The sequence below is a fragment of the Aspergillus pseudodeflectus genome (assembly GCF_044049435.1).
Source record: "Aspergillus pseudodeflectus strain CBS 756.74 chromosome Unknown BJX68scaffold_13, whole genome shotgun sequence".
NCBI classification, from domain to species: domain Eukaryota; kingdom Fungi; phylum Ascomycota; class Eurotiomycetes; order Eurotiales; family Aspergillaceae; genus Aspergillus; species Aspergillus pseudodeflectus.
The window spans coordinates 645542-661941 of record NW_027263789.1 but is presented as its reverse complement, the minus strand read 5'-3'; the positions used below and the strand labels follow the sequence as shown (position 1 = coordinate 661941).

Here is a 16400-nt window from a genome sequence, read left to right as displayed (position 1 = left end):
GACCACGATCAATGCCCGTGCAGCCCGGAGGTAGTAGTTTCGACAATATTCTAACTAACATTATTATTCTGGTAGATAAGACGAGCATCTTCCTCAGCCTATCAGTAATGATAATTGGATTAAAGAGTGCTGAAAAGTCGAAGCATGATGACCATCTGGACTTTGTATCACTGATATCCAGACAGAATTATTGAGCAAAGCAGAAAGGCATTCTGACTCGTGCACAATGGTGGGTCGTCGAGTCTGCAGACCCCGCCGGGAAATGAACTCGGAGCTGAATTGCAGTCTGCAATTTGCTGCGTCCAAAAATCCATATGAAAATTATCTAGCAGCCCCCCTCACTGTGAAGAGGATCGTGCCTGACTAGAGTCTACTCCGTACTAGCCATTCTCATCGGACCCACTGCGAAGGGCCGTCTCTCCCAGTCTTTAGTACCAAGCCCAACAATTGACGGTCCAGAGGATACCATCGGCAATGGCACGGAAGAATTTGCAAGAGGCCATCAGAGTCCGTCAAAACCCAAGCTCTCATTATTTCAACACCTTGCGTTATGCCAAGAAAAGTACCGTCCCGAGAACCGAGTATATTTTAAGTCTATTCGTCTCTTATAAGGTTGGAGTTATCCCCAGTGGCTTCTGTGTTTTGGCACAGTTCTGCAGGCAGGTTGTGCGGTGCAGGGACTCTTCTGAGCAAACACTTGCAGGGATTTTGTAGATACCTGCCGGACCGAAGAAGTCGGCAAAGCTTCTGCAACCGTTTCCAACCGTTCAAGACCTGAGTCGAGGAGATTAAATTGTCAGATGTGAGGTTGAGCGCAGAGTCTTCGCAAGGACAGCATGCCGAACCAGGTTAAAGCTGGCAATAGTGCCAAAACTAGCAGTAGCTTCCCCATCCCTGGTCGCCGGTCCCTTTTCCAACTGAACGATCGGTGCTCCTGCCAGTTTGAATGCCAGTTTGAATGCCAGCCCAACCTGTCATTGTACTATGATGGATGATCAGGAAATTGTTGTACATATCCAGCAGCATAATGCGGTTATGTGCCTGCGCCTTGGATTGTGCCTCAATAGCCAGGGATTAATATCCAGGTCCGCTCTTGAGCCTTGTGTGGTAGATCATAGACAAATTGTTCGCGGAGATACACACTTGCAGCAGCTCCTGAAGTAGTTACAGTGTTATTATTATTAAGGGTAATGGAGAAACATTTCGTCGACGGCTTCCTTTAATTGTTGTCATCTTTTCCTTTTGCCTGACGCCTTTACGCTCTGGCTGTTTCTGCCATCTTATCCTTTAACCCTCCGGCTGTTTCTCACTTCCTCATTGTTGCTTTGTTTCCTTTTACCAGGAATCATCTTGATACGGAGTAATCTTCGCGCTGCGACCTTGACCTGTTTCGCTCGGTGGCTTCCGCTCGCTCCACCCAATCGGCCTCCCCTCAGTGCTCACTCACTCCTACTACAACCTTCCAGGACCTCGAGGCTTTCTTTCTCCTTTCCCTTTCATTTCACACTCTACTACCGACGCCGACGACGCCATTTGCCTTTCGCAGCATCTTCTCTTTCTTTTCTACCGCCCTCGTCCTCGCCCTCCCCTCTCCCTTCACCGGTCTCCCCTGCATCTCAAGGCGCGCCTCAACCCACCCAATCCCGTCTACCGCCTCCGCTGACGGCTCATCACGGCCTCCAGGGGTTCTATCAGTCAATATGGCAGCGGATATGAGCGGCGAGCAGATGCAGGCGAAGATAACTGCGGCTAGACGCGAAGCTGAAGGCCTCAAGGATAAAATCAGACGCCGAAAGGATGACCTAGCCGACACAACCCGTACGGATTCCCCTTTCCCCTTTGCTCCATATGAACCCGCGACGATGAGAAACCGAACCTTCCATTGTCGCATTGGCCACCCTACTGTCTTCTGGGAATTTACTGACATTTCGCGAACGGAACAGTCCGTGAAGTTGCACAGAATCAGACCGACCCCTTGCCTCGTATTGGCATGAAGCCCCGGCGAACACTCAAAGGCCATTTAGCCAAGATTTACGCCATGCACTGGTCGACCGACCGTCGTCATCTCGTTTCGGCCTCTCAAGATGGAAAGCTCATTATTTGGGATGCTTATACCACGAACAAGGTCCACGCCATTCCACTTAGATCCTCCTGGGTGATGACCTGCGCCTATGCTCCGAGCGGAAACTTCGTCGCTTGCGGTGGTTTGGACAACATTTGCTCCATCTACAATCTCTCTTCTCGAGAAGGCCCGACCCGTGTTGCGCGCGAGCTTTCTGGACACTCGGGATACCTCTCATGCTGCCGGTTTATCAATGATCGTCGCATCATTACCTCCTCCGGCGATATGACTTGTATGCTATGGGATATCGAGTCGGGCAGTAAGGTCACTGAATTCGCGGACCATCTCGGCGATGTCATGTCTATCAGCATCAACCCCACCAACCAGAACATCTTCGTCTCCGGTGCCTGCGATGCTTTTGCCAAGCTCTGGGATATTCGTACGGGCAAGGCTGTCCAGACTTTTGCTGGCCACGAATCTGATATCAACGCCATCCAATTCTTCCCCGATGGCAACGCCTTTGGAACTGGTTCCGACGACACCTCCTGCCGTCTTTTCGATATTCGCGCAGATAGATCACTCAACATCTACCAGGTAGGATATTCCTCATCTATCACCATGCATGAAACTAATCATCTTTCAGAGCGACCAAATATTGTGTGGCATCACATCCGTTGCTTTCTCCGTTTCTGGACGACTGCTCTTCGCAGGATACGACGACTTTGAATGCAAGGTATGTTGTGCGCAATTTCTTGGCTGTCGCAATATCTGGGAAGAACAGACCGCTGATTACATTTGATAGGTCTGGGACGTTCTTCGAGGGGACAAGGTCGGATCTTTAAGTGGCCACGAAAACCGTGTCAGCTGTCTCGGAGTCAGCAACGACGGTATCAGCCTCTGTACCGGGTCTTGGGACTCATTGGTAAGTTACAAAATCTCTCATCGTCAAACACAGATTACTGATTTGGTAACCGCGATAACAGCTCAAGGTCTGGGCTTGGTAAACCTAAAAAGATTAAAAAAACAACGACCAAGATACCCAGTCTCAGTCATCTGCGACGTCCTCGTCTTAAATTTTATTTCCGCCCATCAATAGGCCGAATGTCCGCATTGTACGATACACTTGTTTGTCGAGAAACAGTTTTATCGCCTTTTTGTCTCATTAATCGACTGCTGCGGGTGCAGGACCGAATCAGTGAAACGGAAGAAGCGATCTATTGGGAAGAAGAGGCATTCTAGCACTTCACCCGAAAGAGCGTGGAATGCCGGAGGATTCAAGAAAAAAGAAAAACGCAAACTTATGCTGTGGTTTGTACTAATGTTGTCTTTAAGGATAGTTGCAGGGGCTCCGGCTCGGTGTCTGGAGTGACGCAGAGTCCCCGAGGTTCTTGCTCGTGTGCTTCAGAGATCATCAGACTCTTTTTCCTTTGTTCGTCTCTTATGATTTTCTCTTCTCTCTTCGGTTCTTCTTTTCGTCGATCCCCCTTTCGCTATACCTACTATTGGATTGCTTATTTTGGCCGCCTCTTTCTGCGCATTTGATTATGCATGTACTTTTTGGAGAGGAGGACGAGGGAGGAATGATTCCAGGTTGCAGATAGGCCCTGACGTTTTCCTAGTGTGCATTTTCGATTTCATATCTTCTAATAATCAGCCTACATTTGAACGTGCCAAGTACGAGGATTTCAAGGGCGAGTGTTTTGAAGCGAGCTTTCTCTTGGTTTGTTTGGGCAAGCTGCATGTGGGCAGTCGAGATTCCACCTGAGATGCACTGTATTTTGCAAAATCCTGCGTCTATGTAGTAGAGATCTGAGGTTCGCCCACCATGAACAGAGTTGACGCGGAGTTGCGGTCAGGAATGCAAGAAGAAAGAAGAAACCCACGTGGCTGCCTGCTTCTGTGAGTCAAGCAAAAGAAACAAAGAAGACTAAAAGGACTTGCGCATTCTTCGCTCCTTCTAGCCTCGTGGGTGCCCCGTTTTTGCCGGGCTGAGACGATTACCTCCCCCCACTTCCGCGAGTCTGAAACTAAAAGGACACGAGTGATGGATGAATTCGGGGCGATCATCCCATGGACCGCGGTGGTCGACTCACAAGTGGCCGTCGCTAAACTAACCCCGTTTCCACGGGATCGCCGTCCTGACCGTTTTGAGGGGCTACTTTGTTTCATCTGCCGCCACTTCTCTCTCTCCTTGGCTCAGCTCTCCTTCTGTCCACGCAGTATTGACCTCATACGACGAAACAACAGGTCCGAGTGTCCCCTAGTATACTTTTGGGTTTGTTTTGTTTTTCCTGCGTCGAGACCCAATCTCTAAAAAAAGAGCTGTCAGGTTTTACTTATAATCCTCCTCACCTCCCCGTCAGTTCATAATGTCTTCTGCCCAAGACGAGTTCAACCAGCTCTTCAGCAATCGCGAGAGATCCTCCGCCCATCCTGAAGACCGGGACCACCAATCTGACGGCGATTCCTCCGTTGACGAACAAGACCTTGACCCCGTCCACCATTCCGACTCGGATAACGCTATGCCCGCCATGACCTCTCGGACCTCTACTTACACAATTCCCAACACAAGATTCGATGCCAATACGGGGCCCAAGGGTGTCATTGCGGATGCTCAGGCATTTGAACGTGCCCGGAAAAGCAATTTCCGCAAGTCATTTGTTTCTGGAACATCAGTTGCCAACCGCTCGCATTATTCCTCCAAATCCGTCACTGATGCCGCGACACTCCTCCACAATTCACCGCCGCCTGATGGCTCCGCCAGCGACGCCGAAGAGGACGAGGACTCGTTTATGCAGCAATGGCGCCAATCGCGCATGCAAGAACTACAAAGCCAGAAGACTCGACGGCCAAGTCCATGGCGAAAACACTACATGAGTGTAGACACGGTGGATGCCGTGGGATATCTCGATGCCATTGAAAAGGTTCCGTCGGACCAGGTCGTCGTAGTCTGCATATATGATCCCGAGGTAGGTATCACTTTGGAGATTACAATCAAACACTTACTGACGATCCGTAAGTCCACCACTAGCTCTCTAGTCGAAGACTGCCTGAACACAATTGCGTCTCGCCAGCCAGCCATCCACTTTATCAAGCTTCACCACGAGATTGCCGAAATGGACCACATCAAACCCCCTGCGATACTGGCATATCGCGACGGTGACGTTTTTGCGACATTCGTCGACATTCCGCAGCAGATCCCGAAAGGCCGAAGCTGCAGCGCCGATAGTCTCGAGGATCTTCTCAAGATGTGAGTCCTTGCTTTTGTTTCTTTGTCACCCCCTTTTTCTTTGCTTTTTGCTTTTTCATTTTCCTTTGTTACACCCTCCAATATTCTGACTACTACGGAGTACGGAAAACGTGTTTGAAGTGTGTGCTAATACTTTCCTTTGTTGTCAGGCATCGAGTGCTTTAGTCTCTTTCCTTGATGTCACAGATTATTGGCCTTCTTGAGAGTTTGTGAAACCCTCTCTGACATAGGAGGGCATCATTTGAGAGTTTTTCAACAGCGTATCTGACATGGTTGGAACGATGGGTCACTGCAACCACGTGTAAACATCAACAGAGTCACCCTCCCATTTCCCACCCCCTTTTCCCTGTCACCTCATGCGATCTCAGAACAGGGTGTTTCTAGATCTTGCTAGACTTTTCGTATCATTTCTCTTGTTTATTTATTTGGTCTTGGTGTTTGGGTCGGTTGGGATGCGCATATTACTGCCTAAGATATCCAACGTCGTTCTAAGTTGACTTTTCCAGTTCTGCTGAGTTCCATTCAAAGCTTTGCGCTTTCATGGCTTCTCCCTTTTTTTTTTCTCTTTTATGTATATTATCAAGTTGGTTTGTTTGCTGGATTCGAAAACATATTATCAGACACATGCCTAAATGGACCTACTAGTTGCTACTACATTAATGTTGGCACCATGACAGCAAACAAAAAAAAGAGTCTATATGAAAGCGTTGGCGATGACCCCTGCAGCTACAAACTGAGCCAAATTATCTTTCCTTATCCTCCAGGTTACCCATTCAACCTCGTCCCAGTCAAGAATAATACTATTACCTGATGCCCGAGAACTAGTCGCCGACCCAGTAGAATTACCGCCTCATAATGGATATTCTTGCCTTTGGGTCTTCGGATAATTCCGTATTAAGCAGAGTGGACAGAAGTAAGCGGATACCGTAGGTAGATATGAATAGAATAAAACCTCTGGTTGGACGAGACGAGACAAAGACCTATCATTGAATCATTGTTGCAAACCACAACCTGGGAGACATGAAACACTCCTTCTACCCTGCGACAGCTTCTTCAAGAAAAGATAGAGAGCCACCAAAGCCCTTGAGCCACCCGCTTTTTGATTCAAAACAAGAAATACTGATAGTTTAGGTTCGGCAGTCACCGAGATGATAGGTGAACTGGGAAATAGGACTGGCGTATAATGGATAGCTTCAAGGGGGCAAGAATATAAGATAAAAGAGGGTCGGAAAAATGCAGATAGATGTAATACGTCAACATGACATGAGTTGAATTGGGTAGAAGAACGAATAGAAAAGGACACTGGATCACAGGGCACCTTTCTCCTGTGTGAATTCCCAGAGCATTTTGATTAAGCCGTCCGGGAGGGTATACAAGTCGACGTGGAATTCTCCCTCTGTGAAAGCAGGTTAAAAAAAAGAGGCCCTCTGACTTTGCCTGATTCGTTTGGGTGGACTTACGCTCAACGTCGTTTTTGGTGTAGGAGTCAGGGGCCTTGTTGTCGTGTACCATCTGCACTACTTGAAGGAGATCATCTTCGCCGAGTCGTTGAAGACCATCAGCTAACTTGTCCATGTCAACCTGTATATGGTATGAATGCATGTTAGGATCCAACTCTTTGCGTCTATTCACCTCCAAGCATCACTTACGCTCTTTTCCGTTCGCTTTTTCTTCTTTGACCCCTCGTCTGCTCCCGCCGAACGCTTTGACTTGACTCCATTCTCATCACCCGGGACTGGGCCGGATTCGCGTAGTGCCGCCAACAGGGCAGGCTTGGGGTTCTTGAATGTCTGTAGAGGACGTGAGCATATTTTTGGTGACGGATATGCCACGCAACGTGAAACTCACAATGGGGTGCTTAGACTCATAGCGCGCCGACGCGAAATTGAGATCGTGTCCAATAACATGTTCCTTGTCTCCAGCAGTGAGGCCAATCTGCATATCAAATTCACCCCATCCCTCTTCCTGGATTCTGAAAGGAGGTCTTTTGAATACTGTAGTTCTTAAGTCAGCTACCGTTGTAACCATAAAGTAGGCAGGTGACGCTCGTGTCGTGCTCGCTCATAGAACAGATCGAACCAGAGCAGACTGGACGAACCTTGAGTTGCTCGATCTCCGAAACTGGGATGTAACCTGTAGGTCACCTTGTCAAAGACATTCGCCGATACCTGCTCCCCGTGGTCATTGATTAGGTATACCTCAATAGACCACGATCGGAGGGGAAATCCTTCGACGCCGGAATCCTTATTTCTGTAGCCACACAAGACGTAATCAATCAGCAAGATGTCTCTTTCTTTGTCCATCACGACCACCAGACCGTCGCCCCAAAGCTCGCCATATCGCAATGCGCCGTGGCCCGACGACAGTGGCGCTCAAGCACCATCTGGCACGCGAATTGGAACGAGCAGGCAGATGTGAGCGGGCGATGAGAGGACATGGGAGAGCAATTTAGGAATTGGTGGCTGTCGTCGATACAGTCTGAGGGCAGATCGGGGTGGGAAGAAACGCACATGACGTGTTGCTCTGTGACGAGCTTGACGCTCCTTTTGACCTGTCACAGTATAAGCGCGTTAGCTGGCGGGACGCAAAACCGACAGTATCAGGGCTAAAGTGAGAGTAACCACGTCAGGCGGCCGTGTAGCGACGGCCAACCTGGCGGAGTTCTAGATGGAAAGGAGAAATAGAGGACTCACGTCGGGCATGTTGTAGATGAACTGACACTACGCGCACTGACAAATCTAAGAGAAGAACAAGGAATTGGGAGTGCCCTAGGGTCGCTGGCTGTTCTCCGAAAATAAGGGCAGCGAGGAGCTTTCCCAGGTCAAGTATCGCAGGCGGAGACAAAAGCTGGCGGCCGAAACTCAAGGAAACGCAGCTGACCAAGGAGGAGCACAGAGCGCGAATCAACTCAGAATGAGTGGATTGACAGAGAGATAGAATTTGAATAAGGAATTGAGAAGGGGCGTGGAGAAGCGAGGAGTCAAGGCGCGTGAGGGGAGGGTTGAGAGAATGAATGGGCAAAGGAGAAACATCCGAGAGGTTTGAGGCCGTCGAGTGGGGGATCCAAAGCTTGCTTTCCAACAGCGCAGGAACAAACCAAGCAGCCGTCCTATCAGTTTTATGTACCTACTATATCGATTGACACTTGATTTTCTATATCCTAACTTTGGCTTGAGTAGGCAGATTGAGGTTTCCCGTTTCCTCCATGCAAAGCTCCTTGTTCATGACAATCAACATTCCTGGCAGAAACGAGTCATATAGCTTCTTGTATATTTCAGAGAGTATACTGGTAGCATATTTGCGCATATTTTCATTTGTATATTCGATGGATAGGTGTCTATCTACTGCCAACTGGCTGGGCACGACCAACCTCAACGGGTGATCAAAACATCAAGCCAAGGTCATGCCATTATTGGCTCATTGGGGAAACCATTGAGCAGAATCTCTGTTCTGCTTTCTCGTTCAGGTGTACAGAAAGTGTGGGGGGAAGGGGAGGACGAAAGAATCGATGGGGAATCGTGCATGGTAAAATAGGGGCAATGCGAACCGACAAGTGATTCGTTCAGGTTGCAGCGATGTGGGTAAAGCGTAGTAGGAACACAGGCTCATGTTATTCCTCCTAATAAGTTCATTGAATATGGGGGGTGCAGACGATTTACTGCTGGAGGAGCTTCTCGTTCTCCTCACGAGCCTTCTCAAAGGCATCCTTGAAGAGGTTTGCGTCTGAATTGTCCAGTCAGTAACGTGAAAACGGAAAGCGTGATTGAGGAGCACATACTCTCGCTGTTGGCGAATCGGATGGCCAAGGTCGAAGGCTCAGGCTCGCCCTCACTGACATCAGCAGCGGCGTTCCAGACCCAGCTACGGTCACTGCCGACGTTGGGGCTCAACTTCATGTCGGGAACAACTAAGATTCATCAGCATATGCAGGGCATACGGCTGGACAGCTCAGGATGGCAACTTACTGTAGTGGTTGGCGCAGACCTTGAGGGTCTTGTCTCGGCGCATGACCAGACGGGTCTTGCCATTCTCCTTGTGCTTCAACAACCTAACGTCGCCGGTACCACGCTCCTTCCACTCCTTGCTGTCACGGTCGAATCGGAAGAGCTTGGCGCGCATCTTGAAGACTTGCTCTTCAAGCTCTTCGTTGGTCTTGGTCTCGACCTTCTCGGTCAGGCGGATGACAGGCTCAAAGTGGACATCGGGGGACTCGGGGGCCTCATCCTGTGCGGATTATTAAAGATATTAGCATTCCTTCACCCATCAAACTCGCCTCCGGGCGGCTCAAAACGAAAAAGGAAATTTGGGCCAAAACAAAACAGAACAAAGAAAACTAGAACGCCGTAAAAAGATGAAGACATTAGTATGTATGACTAACCTCATCTTCAGCCTTCTTGGCCTTGGAAGAGCCGGAAGGCTCATCTGCCTCTTCTTCATCCTCCTTCTTCTCCTTCTTGGGGCCGCCACCGAACATGGAGAAGACGCTGTCGGATGTCTTAGCAGCCACATCCTTCACTGTCTCAGTAGCAGTCTCAGCAGCAGACTCAGCAGCAGCCTTGACTTCTTCTGTCTTTGATGTCTCGGTGGTGGTGGTCTCTGCAGGCTTCGTCGTCTCCTCAGGAGCACTGGTGGTGGGGTCAGGCTTGGTCTCAGTAATGTCCGACATATTGATGGGGTAGCTTCTGATTTCTGCGAGTTTCAATAAGTGAGGGGAGCGCTGGAGATGAGAAGGGCGCCAGTAAGTACCTGAAGATGATATTTATGAAAAAGAGGGCTCTACGAGGTGGATATCACTAGGAGGGGAGAAGACAAGGAGGGGAAAATTATGGGCGGGTTGTTTTTGGTCGGAAGTGGGTAGGTTCGTAGCCTGAGGCCACAAGCACTAGTGCCACCATCCAGAAAGCCTTCCTCCATAAAACTCTTTTCTTTATATATACGGGGAAGATGGCTGGTGGGAAAAGTTCTTTCATTATTCATTGTTACATAAGCCAGCATATCCTGCAAGAAACCCCCGACGCATCCGTCCATGAGAGAGGAAACCACCCATATGAGACCAAGCCAACCCAAACCGTGCAAAGTCAGAGACGACAGCGAGTGAAGAAGAAACGGAGAGAAAGATCAAACATGCAAGTCGGCATATTGATATAGAGGAGGGGACATGGCATTCAAGTTCACGCGCTGGACAAGGGCGTATCATTTCCGCTGATAGCTCTATCCAACATTTCAGGGCTCTTATAAATTCCCTCTCATCAAGCGTCTCGCTCTCTTCTGAGCTATGTCTAGGGTTTTGGACTTTCGCGCGTTTCGGACGTGCTCCATCATCGCCCCAGGGTCAAGGCGTTGTGCACCGGCGTTGATTTTGTTCCATGTGCCACTTACGAAATGTCTAGCTTCGTCGTTCACCGATTTGGTCTGGTACTGGAGCACGGAGGCTGCTGATATGAAGGACTGCACGGCGGAGCGCTTGAAAATTTCGGAAATTTGTTTCGAGGTTGAAAAGAAGGCCTCCCCTGTATCGATCGAAAGCTGTAACGGATTTCGCCTGAGCAGGTTCGCTTCCTGCCGAAGCAAATGAGCTCGTCTGACTACGTCTCCCATAATGATCTGGAGATCAGTAGTTATCCGACCGTACGCTTCCGATAATCCTGTTTGTGCGGTACCCAAGTCGCGAGATAGATGCGTTGAAATGGCATGCGCAGCACGTTTCCAGTTTGCGATTTTTAGCCACGGTATACCCAAATCTACTGGCACAACCTGTACCGTCGGAGGCTTGGAAAGAGTGGTGATGGTAACGTTAACCAAGCCGTAGGACTCTTCGCGGTCAAGCTTGAGAGAGTATACTCCTTCAAACAGTTTGGAAAGCTCATACTGGAGGGGTTGGCCACGTCGACTGACTTGAACACTAAATTTCGGCTGTCTCCCTGCAGCTATATGCTGGCTAGGAGGCTTGATGACAAGATGGCAATCCCCGACAACCTGGATCTCGAAACTTTCTGTCGGCCTCGACACCTCAGAGTTTGAAAGTGCCCCGCCCATTAGACTGCCAAGCTGCGATAAACTGTGGGCTGCCAGGACATCACTAGACGTTGACGGCAATACCGACAGAGCAGTCTGCTTCAAGCCTGCCGTTGGAGTGACATGGGTAGTAGGAGCGCTTGAAACGGGGGATATCTGGTTGGAGACGACTGACCGGGCAACGAAGCTTGAAAGGAAAACTGCAGTGGCCTCTAGGGCTATGTGTCCTAGACTGATGGACAACACAGCGATGACGATGAGACGCAAGACAAACGCTAGCTCGGTATCATTCCGTAAACAAGGCAAAGGGAGAATCTTCTTTGTATAGCCCTTGAGACTCAGCAACGGCTTCTTCTGGGATGCCTTGAAAGCTTCCGTGGTGGATGTAAAGTTTTCTCGGGGATAAATCCTCGTCAACGAGGCCAGATTCTTATTGAGCTGGCTTGGAGATATGCTCTCAAAGGTGTTCAGATCGATAGGGTAACGCTTCAGAACCGCAGTTTTTCCAGTAGGAGAATGGCGCGATTCCAGGCACATGTGTAGACTATGATGGTTGACAGGAATCGGCTCTCTGGACATCTTCCAAAGAGGTTTCTCGGAGATGACCATTGTTGGTACGCCATGTCTCTCCATGAACATACGCGCCAGCCGTTGGGTATCCATAGCTGTAGTTGTGTCAAGTGTAGACAGGAATAGAATGGCTACATCGGGTAGTGCCCAATCTGCCGAGGAGGAGATACCATATTCGGTCCCTGTCCAGAGAGATGTGCATAAAGGACGATTCTTGAACTTCAAGTTAATGGTTCGGGGTCTGTCAACGTGGGACTCTGAGGTGGCCTCGAGGCATTCGTCCACGATGAGTTGGAAATGGATCGGGAGAAGCTCAGCAAAATTAGGAACAGCACCTGCGCCGAACGAGGTGGGAACCACATGATATCTTGACGATTCTGTCGAACTACTTTCGAAACCACTGGATGTGCTTGAGACAAGGACGTCGCCGAGCTTGTCGAGTATTATACCACGGAACTCGGAGCTTCCGATGTATAGAACACGAAACGGCTTATCTGTGTCTATGCTTTTCTTTGTCATCGTTTGTTGAACAGTAGCCATCAAGGTCGAGTCTTCCAAGTAGGACGGAAAATTGTCCACAAGTTCAGCCATCTCTGGGCCATCAATCAACCGGATCGTATGCTTTAATTGCACCCTTTCGATCTCAGGCCAGTTGTCGGGCTCGACGAATTCGATGGACTCGATGGACTGGCGAAAGGCGGTTTGAGTGGTGAGATTGCTGTCATCGATGGAGCATCCCAACTGAGGAAACATGGGTCGTAGGTCTTGAACCTCGGAGACGTCGCTCCTAGAGTCGTAGTCCTCATTATCAAGACCCTCGTCGTAGTTCCCATCCATGTCATCGTTACTGCTATACCGTTCATCGAGGCTTGCGACATCCTCCGGACCGCTTGTGTCAATCAAGGATCCAACATCAGTCTGCTCAGAGGGAGCTTCGTCTTCGGAGTGTACATCAGATGCACTCAGTGTTGCCCAGCTCTCACTGAGAGACCGTTGTGGAGGATCTATGGGGAACGTTGACGTCATACTGATCGGTCTTGAGCGAGATAACCACTCCTCGACTGACGCACTCAAGGGAGGCAGGGTCGGATACTGGAAATGTGATGTGCTTGAGGCTGTACGGGGGCCCCTGGAGGGAGGCTCTGAAGAGTCAGCCATACCGCCGAAGAGTAAATGCCATGGAACGCAGATCAAAGCGGGTCAGATGGAGGACAGCGGGGCGGAGAGCTTCAGGTCAAGCACATTCGACTTTGCTCAAAGATAAACGCTGAGAAAGAAACACGGCCAGCAGAAGAAAGTTATAACTCGGGGCTTCGTTCGTGGCTTTCTTTCGACAAACTCAGCCTAATGGCAGATGCCTGATGACAGCCTAGGCGGCGTTGCTGGAGTGGGGGAGGGGAGGATAGGTTCTGCCCCAGGCGGAAGGCGAGTCAGGCCATGCTTTGGGGCCAGCAGTAGTGATAAAGAGAAAGAGTGACTTACGTCGTTTCTCGAGGGATGACCTCGTGAACTTTGTTCTGTACTTCCGAACCTGTTGTTTTCAGTTGAAACCAACAGATGTTGACTGAGAGAGAAGGGGAGAGATAAGGAGATGGATGATGCATGCAGACTAATGATCACGGATGAGAGTCCACGGGTTACCCAGCGCGGGGCACATGACGAGAGCCTGTGGTTGACTGGTGGCCGAAGCTCAAGAAAAGCTGATGCTAGATGAACTTTCGGGTTTGTTCCAATTCCAATTCAGAGCAGGCTGGGAAAAAGTGCAGCAGCAGTAGTACGTACATACAGACGATTTATTAATCTTGGGTGATCGGCCCCCGTCCCCTGGCGGACACTTGGTATACGCTGTATCTTTCCCATATATCCAGATGTTGAGGCTCGTATGATACTATACTATACTCTCTATCCCGCCACACCCCATTTCCAGAGCTTGTGGTCGAAGAGACAGTCGGAATCTCCAAATGAAAGATACAAAGCACGCTAGATGAGTGTCGATATTGATGATAATGGCCACGCCATCTTCCACAGAAGAAGTCGTCAGATCCGTAAAACGCCCGCCCACAACCCCACAGCCAACATAACATGGAGGCTCAAGCAAAACAAAAAGAATAAACTCCAAGGACGACCCGAGTGATGCTCATAGTCGAACAAGTACGTACGGAATCGAAGACGTGAAGATTATACAACGAATTAAATGGGCAAGCCGTGTCTATGGAGATGCCCAGCCGCCAGCAACTTCCACCCACTCTGCAAGACAGCTGCCTTGTTTGCCTTCAACATCCACAATGTCTGTGTCACATCTGCATCTGCAGCCAACACCATTCTCCTTGACGGGGTCTGGCGTGGCCCAATATTCATCCTCTTCAATGCGCTCCTTCTCATCCTCGGTCGTCATTTCTAGGTACGGGATGCGCGGTAGTTGTCGGGCGGGAGCATTGGCAGGGCAATGTTGGATCGTGGTATGGCGGTAACCGAAATCGCGGAAATAATGGATGTCGCTCGGAGACAAAAGGATACCAGCGGCGAGCGAATGGATGGGCGCATCACCCCACTATTGTTTTTGTCAGTTATCAGAGAAAGGAAGAGGAGAATACGGGAGGGCACTCACTCTCTCCATCCAGAAACCGCCGCTTCTGTCCATCATCTCAAAGAAATCCTCGTACTCCTTGCTCCGGAAGAAATCCAATCGTGCAATCTCAAAGTTACTCCAGAAATGGCACATATTGTAGCTTTCACCCTCCATGGTCTCGGGGTCAATTTCATTCTTCTCGCCTGGCTCGGTGATGAGAATCTCCTCGGGAAGGTTGTCTGAAGGCTCTTCTGGTTTTTCCTCGATGGGTTCCAAGAACATTTCCCACAATCCTTGAGATTTGATATTCTTCTTCCGCTTGTAGGCCGATGCATAGCGGAAGATATTGGGGACGGTTTCGCGGAGTTCCTTGACAGCGATTGTAAAACCATAGGTCTTGTTGGCTTCGGCCATTTTGATAAAGGGGTCACTGTAATTGGTGAGTACAAGCCGGTCGAGATATTGAATGGAATGAAATGCATACTAGGTGATGTCACAAAAGTACTTGATCTCGGGCTCCAGACGCCAGTACCACTCATACTTCAAGAGGAGAGGATGCTTGTAGAAGAATCTAAGTGGTAGTTAGCAACAGTTTCACTGAGATCAGGGTATTAGTTCAGCCATACCCGGAATAGAATCGACACATGTGATGGTAACTCTCCATGCCTCCATACATGATCGCAGCGTCTCCTTGTTTCCGAATGCCTTCTTTGGCAACCTCGTGGTCAACCCAACTAGGGAACCCCCACATCGTCTCGTCAATTTTCCCAAACTCCACAGGAGCGCTTGTGTAGTTCTTGACTGTATCCATAAATGCATCATCGAAATCGGCGTCGTTCAAAAACACGTATGGGTAATGATACCAGCGGTTGAAGTGCCGTTCGATCGACTTGATCGACTGGATAACGCCGTCAATCTCCTTGTTTCTTGCCAGCACAACAAAAGCCGCATTTGCTCGAGGACCATCCGTCTTGTCAACGGGTAGGCAGCCTGTGGCAAATACCTTGTCATATCTCTCACTTATTTTTCTATGAAGCGGGTCAACGATAACATGCTTCAAGTTGTGAATAGCTACCACATACCTTATAGACGGCGGCGTGCCCGCGGGTATTAAGATGCCCCCAGGGGAGGCGGGATGTCGTACAAATAGCAGCAAAATGAGAACTATTACAATGCATGGGAATAATAAAACGAAACCCAGGGGAATGGAAATGGAAGAGTTGCCCTTCAACCGTATCCTGCGCCTGAAGAATGCAAATCTGGGAAATTTGCGTCCTTTTTCCGAGGACGAGTCATCAATAGGAAGACTCGGCGCTGAGGGCAACCATTTTCCAACTCGTTGAACAAGGCCCATGGGTGCAAGAATGCCCACGTTGCGTCCGCTCACGCGAGGCCGAAATACCAATAAAAGCCAATCAACACAGAAGGGCACCTGCCCAAAGTCGGCAGCGTTGCACAGTCAATTCGCAGGTCTTTTGAAATATTCCCACCCGAGTCAAAAACCGGCCGCACGCGAGCAACGGGGAGAATTGGAGGCGAGTCGGTTGGACGGCGACAACGAAGACACGATGAGTATGGTTATTAACGAAGAGATAGGGTGAAAAAATTATGCGCGAGCGAGAGCGATTAACGAGCGGCCGGAGGGCAAGCCTCCTTTCTCTGCAATTCAGTCGACCGGACGGAGGTGGACGGAGGGTGCGTTGAGAGCAACGCCGGAGGGTGTTGTCCTTAGCAAAGAGGCCGAGGAAAGGAGAGATGCCGACCAGATCATCAATCGGGATGAGAAAAAGGGTCAGGCTAGGTCAAAGACCGAGAAGCGGCGGGAGACATCCGATGAAATGAAGGCTAGAAGGATGATTTTGGGGATGGGGATGAGTGGTAGGTTTCGCCAAGCGTAAGGAGCGCGTCAGCAGCCTGGTAAATTGGTAAATTAT

At 49.6% G+C, this 16400-nt stretch overlaps 6 protein-coding genes across 6 annotated transcripts; 2 read left to right on the top strand and 4 right to left on the bottom strand.

The window, feature by feature from the left end:
• Window positions 1-1401: 1401 nt before the first annotated feature.
• BJX68DRAFT_46903 (WD40 repeat domain-containing protein) lies at window positions 1402-3744 on the top strand. The gene is made up of 7 exons (XM_071049240.1): window positions 1402-1621; window positions 1684-1818; window positions 1944-2656; window positions 2706-2795; window positions 2865-2984; window positions 3046-3174; window positions 3248-3744. Exons 2-6 carry the CDS (start codon window positions 1701-1703, stop codon window positions 3064-3066), a joined length of 1062 nt encoding a protein of 353 aa, XP_070901108.1. The 5' UTR covers window positions 1402-1621; window positions 1684-1700; the 3' UTR covers window positions 3067-3174; window positions 3248-3744.
• Window positions 3745-4431: 687 nt separating this feature from the next.
• BJX68DRAFT_265200 (phosducin family protein) lies at window positions 4432-5316 on the top strand (the record flags this gene model as incomplete). Its single annotated transcript, XM_071045187.1, has 2 exons — window positions 4432-5031; window positions 5083-5316. 2 exons carry the CDS (start codon window positions 4432-4434, stop codon window positions 5314-5316), a joined length of 834 nt encoding a protein of 277 aa, XP_070901107.1.
• An 838-nt stretch (window positions 5317-6154) lies between these two features.
• On the bottom strand, window positions 6155-8153 carry BJX68DRAFT_46807 (putative transcription initiation factor subunit (TAF30)). Its single transcript, XM_071049236.1, has 7 exons — window positions 8006-8153; window positions 7823-7863; window positions 7411-7562; window positions 7161-7306; window positions 6962-7102; window positions 6773-6893; window positions 6155-6708 (listed from the first exon to the last, which is right to left on the bottom strand). Exons 1-7 carry the CDS (start codon window positions 8012-8014, stop codon window positions 6620-6622), a joined length of 699 nt encoding a protein of 232 aa, XP_070901106.1. The 5' UTR covers window positions 8015-8153; the 3' UTR covers window positions 6155-6619.
• A 395-nt stretch (window positions 8154-8548) lies between these two features.
• On the bottom strand, window positions 8549-10115 carry BJX68DRAFT_233579 (Ran GTPase-binding protein YRB1). Its single transcript, XM_071039641.1, has 5 exons — window positions 10059-10115; window positions 9691-10001; window positions 9278-9536; window positions 9091-9219; window positions 8549-9035 (listed from the first exon to the last, which is right to left on the bottom strand). The coding sequence occupies exons 2-5, from the start codon at window positions 9976-9978 to the stop codon at window positions 8968-8970; spliced, it is 744 nt and encodes a 247-aa protein (XP_070901105.1). The 5' UTR covers window positions 9979-10001; window positions 10059-10115; the 3' UTR covers window positions 8549-8967.
• A 146-nt stretch (window positions 10116-10261) lies between these two features.
• BJX68DRAFT_233574 (uncharacterized protein) lies at window positions 10262-13511 on the bottom strand. Its single transcript, XM_071039640.1, has one exon. The coding sequence runs from the start codon at window positions 13053-13055 to the stop codon at window positions 10545-10547; it is 2511 nt and encodes an 836-aa protein (XP_070901104.1). The 5' UTR covers window positions 13056-13511; the 3' UTR covers window positions 10262-10544.
• Window positions 13512-16366, bottom strand: BJX68DRAFT_233572 (glycosyltransferase family 15 protein). Its single transcript, XM_071039639.1, has 5 exons — window positions 15549-16366; window positions 15093-15494; window positions 14951-15037; window positions 14506-14896; window positions 13512-14448 (listed from the first exon to the last, which is right to left on the bottom strand). The coding sequence occupies exons 1-5, from the start codon at window positions 15818-15820 to the stop codon at window positions 14107-14109; spliced, it is 1494 nt and encodes a 497-aa protein (XP_070901103.1). The 5' UTR covers window positions 15821-16366; the 3' UTR covers window positions 13512-14106.
• Between the last annotated feature and the right edge of the window lie 34 nt (window positions 16367-16400).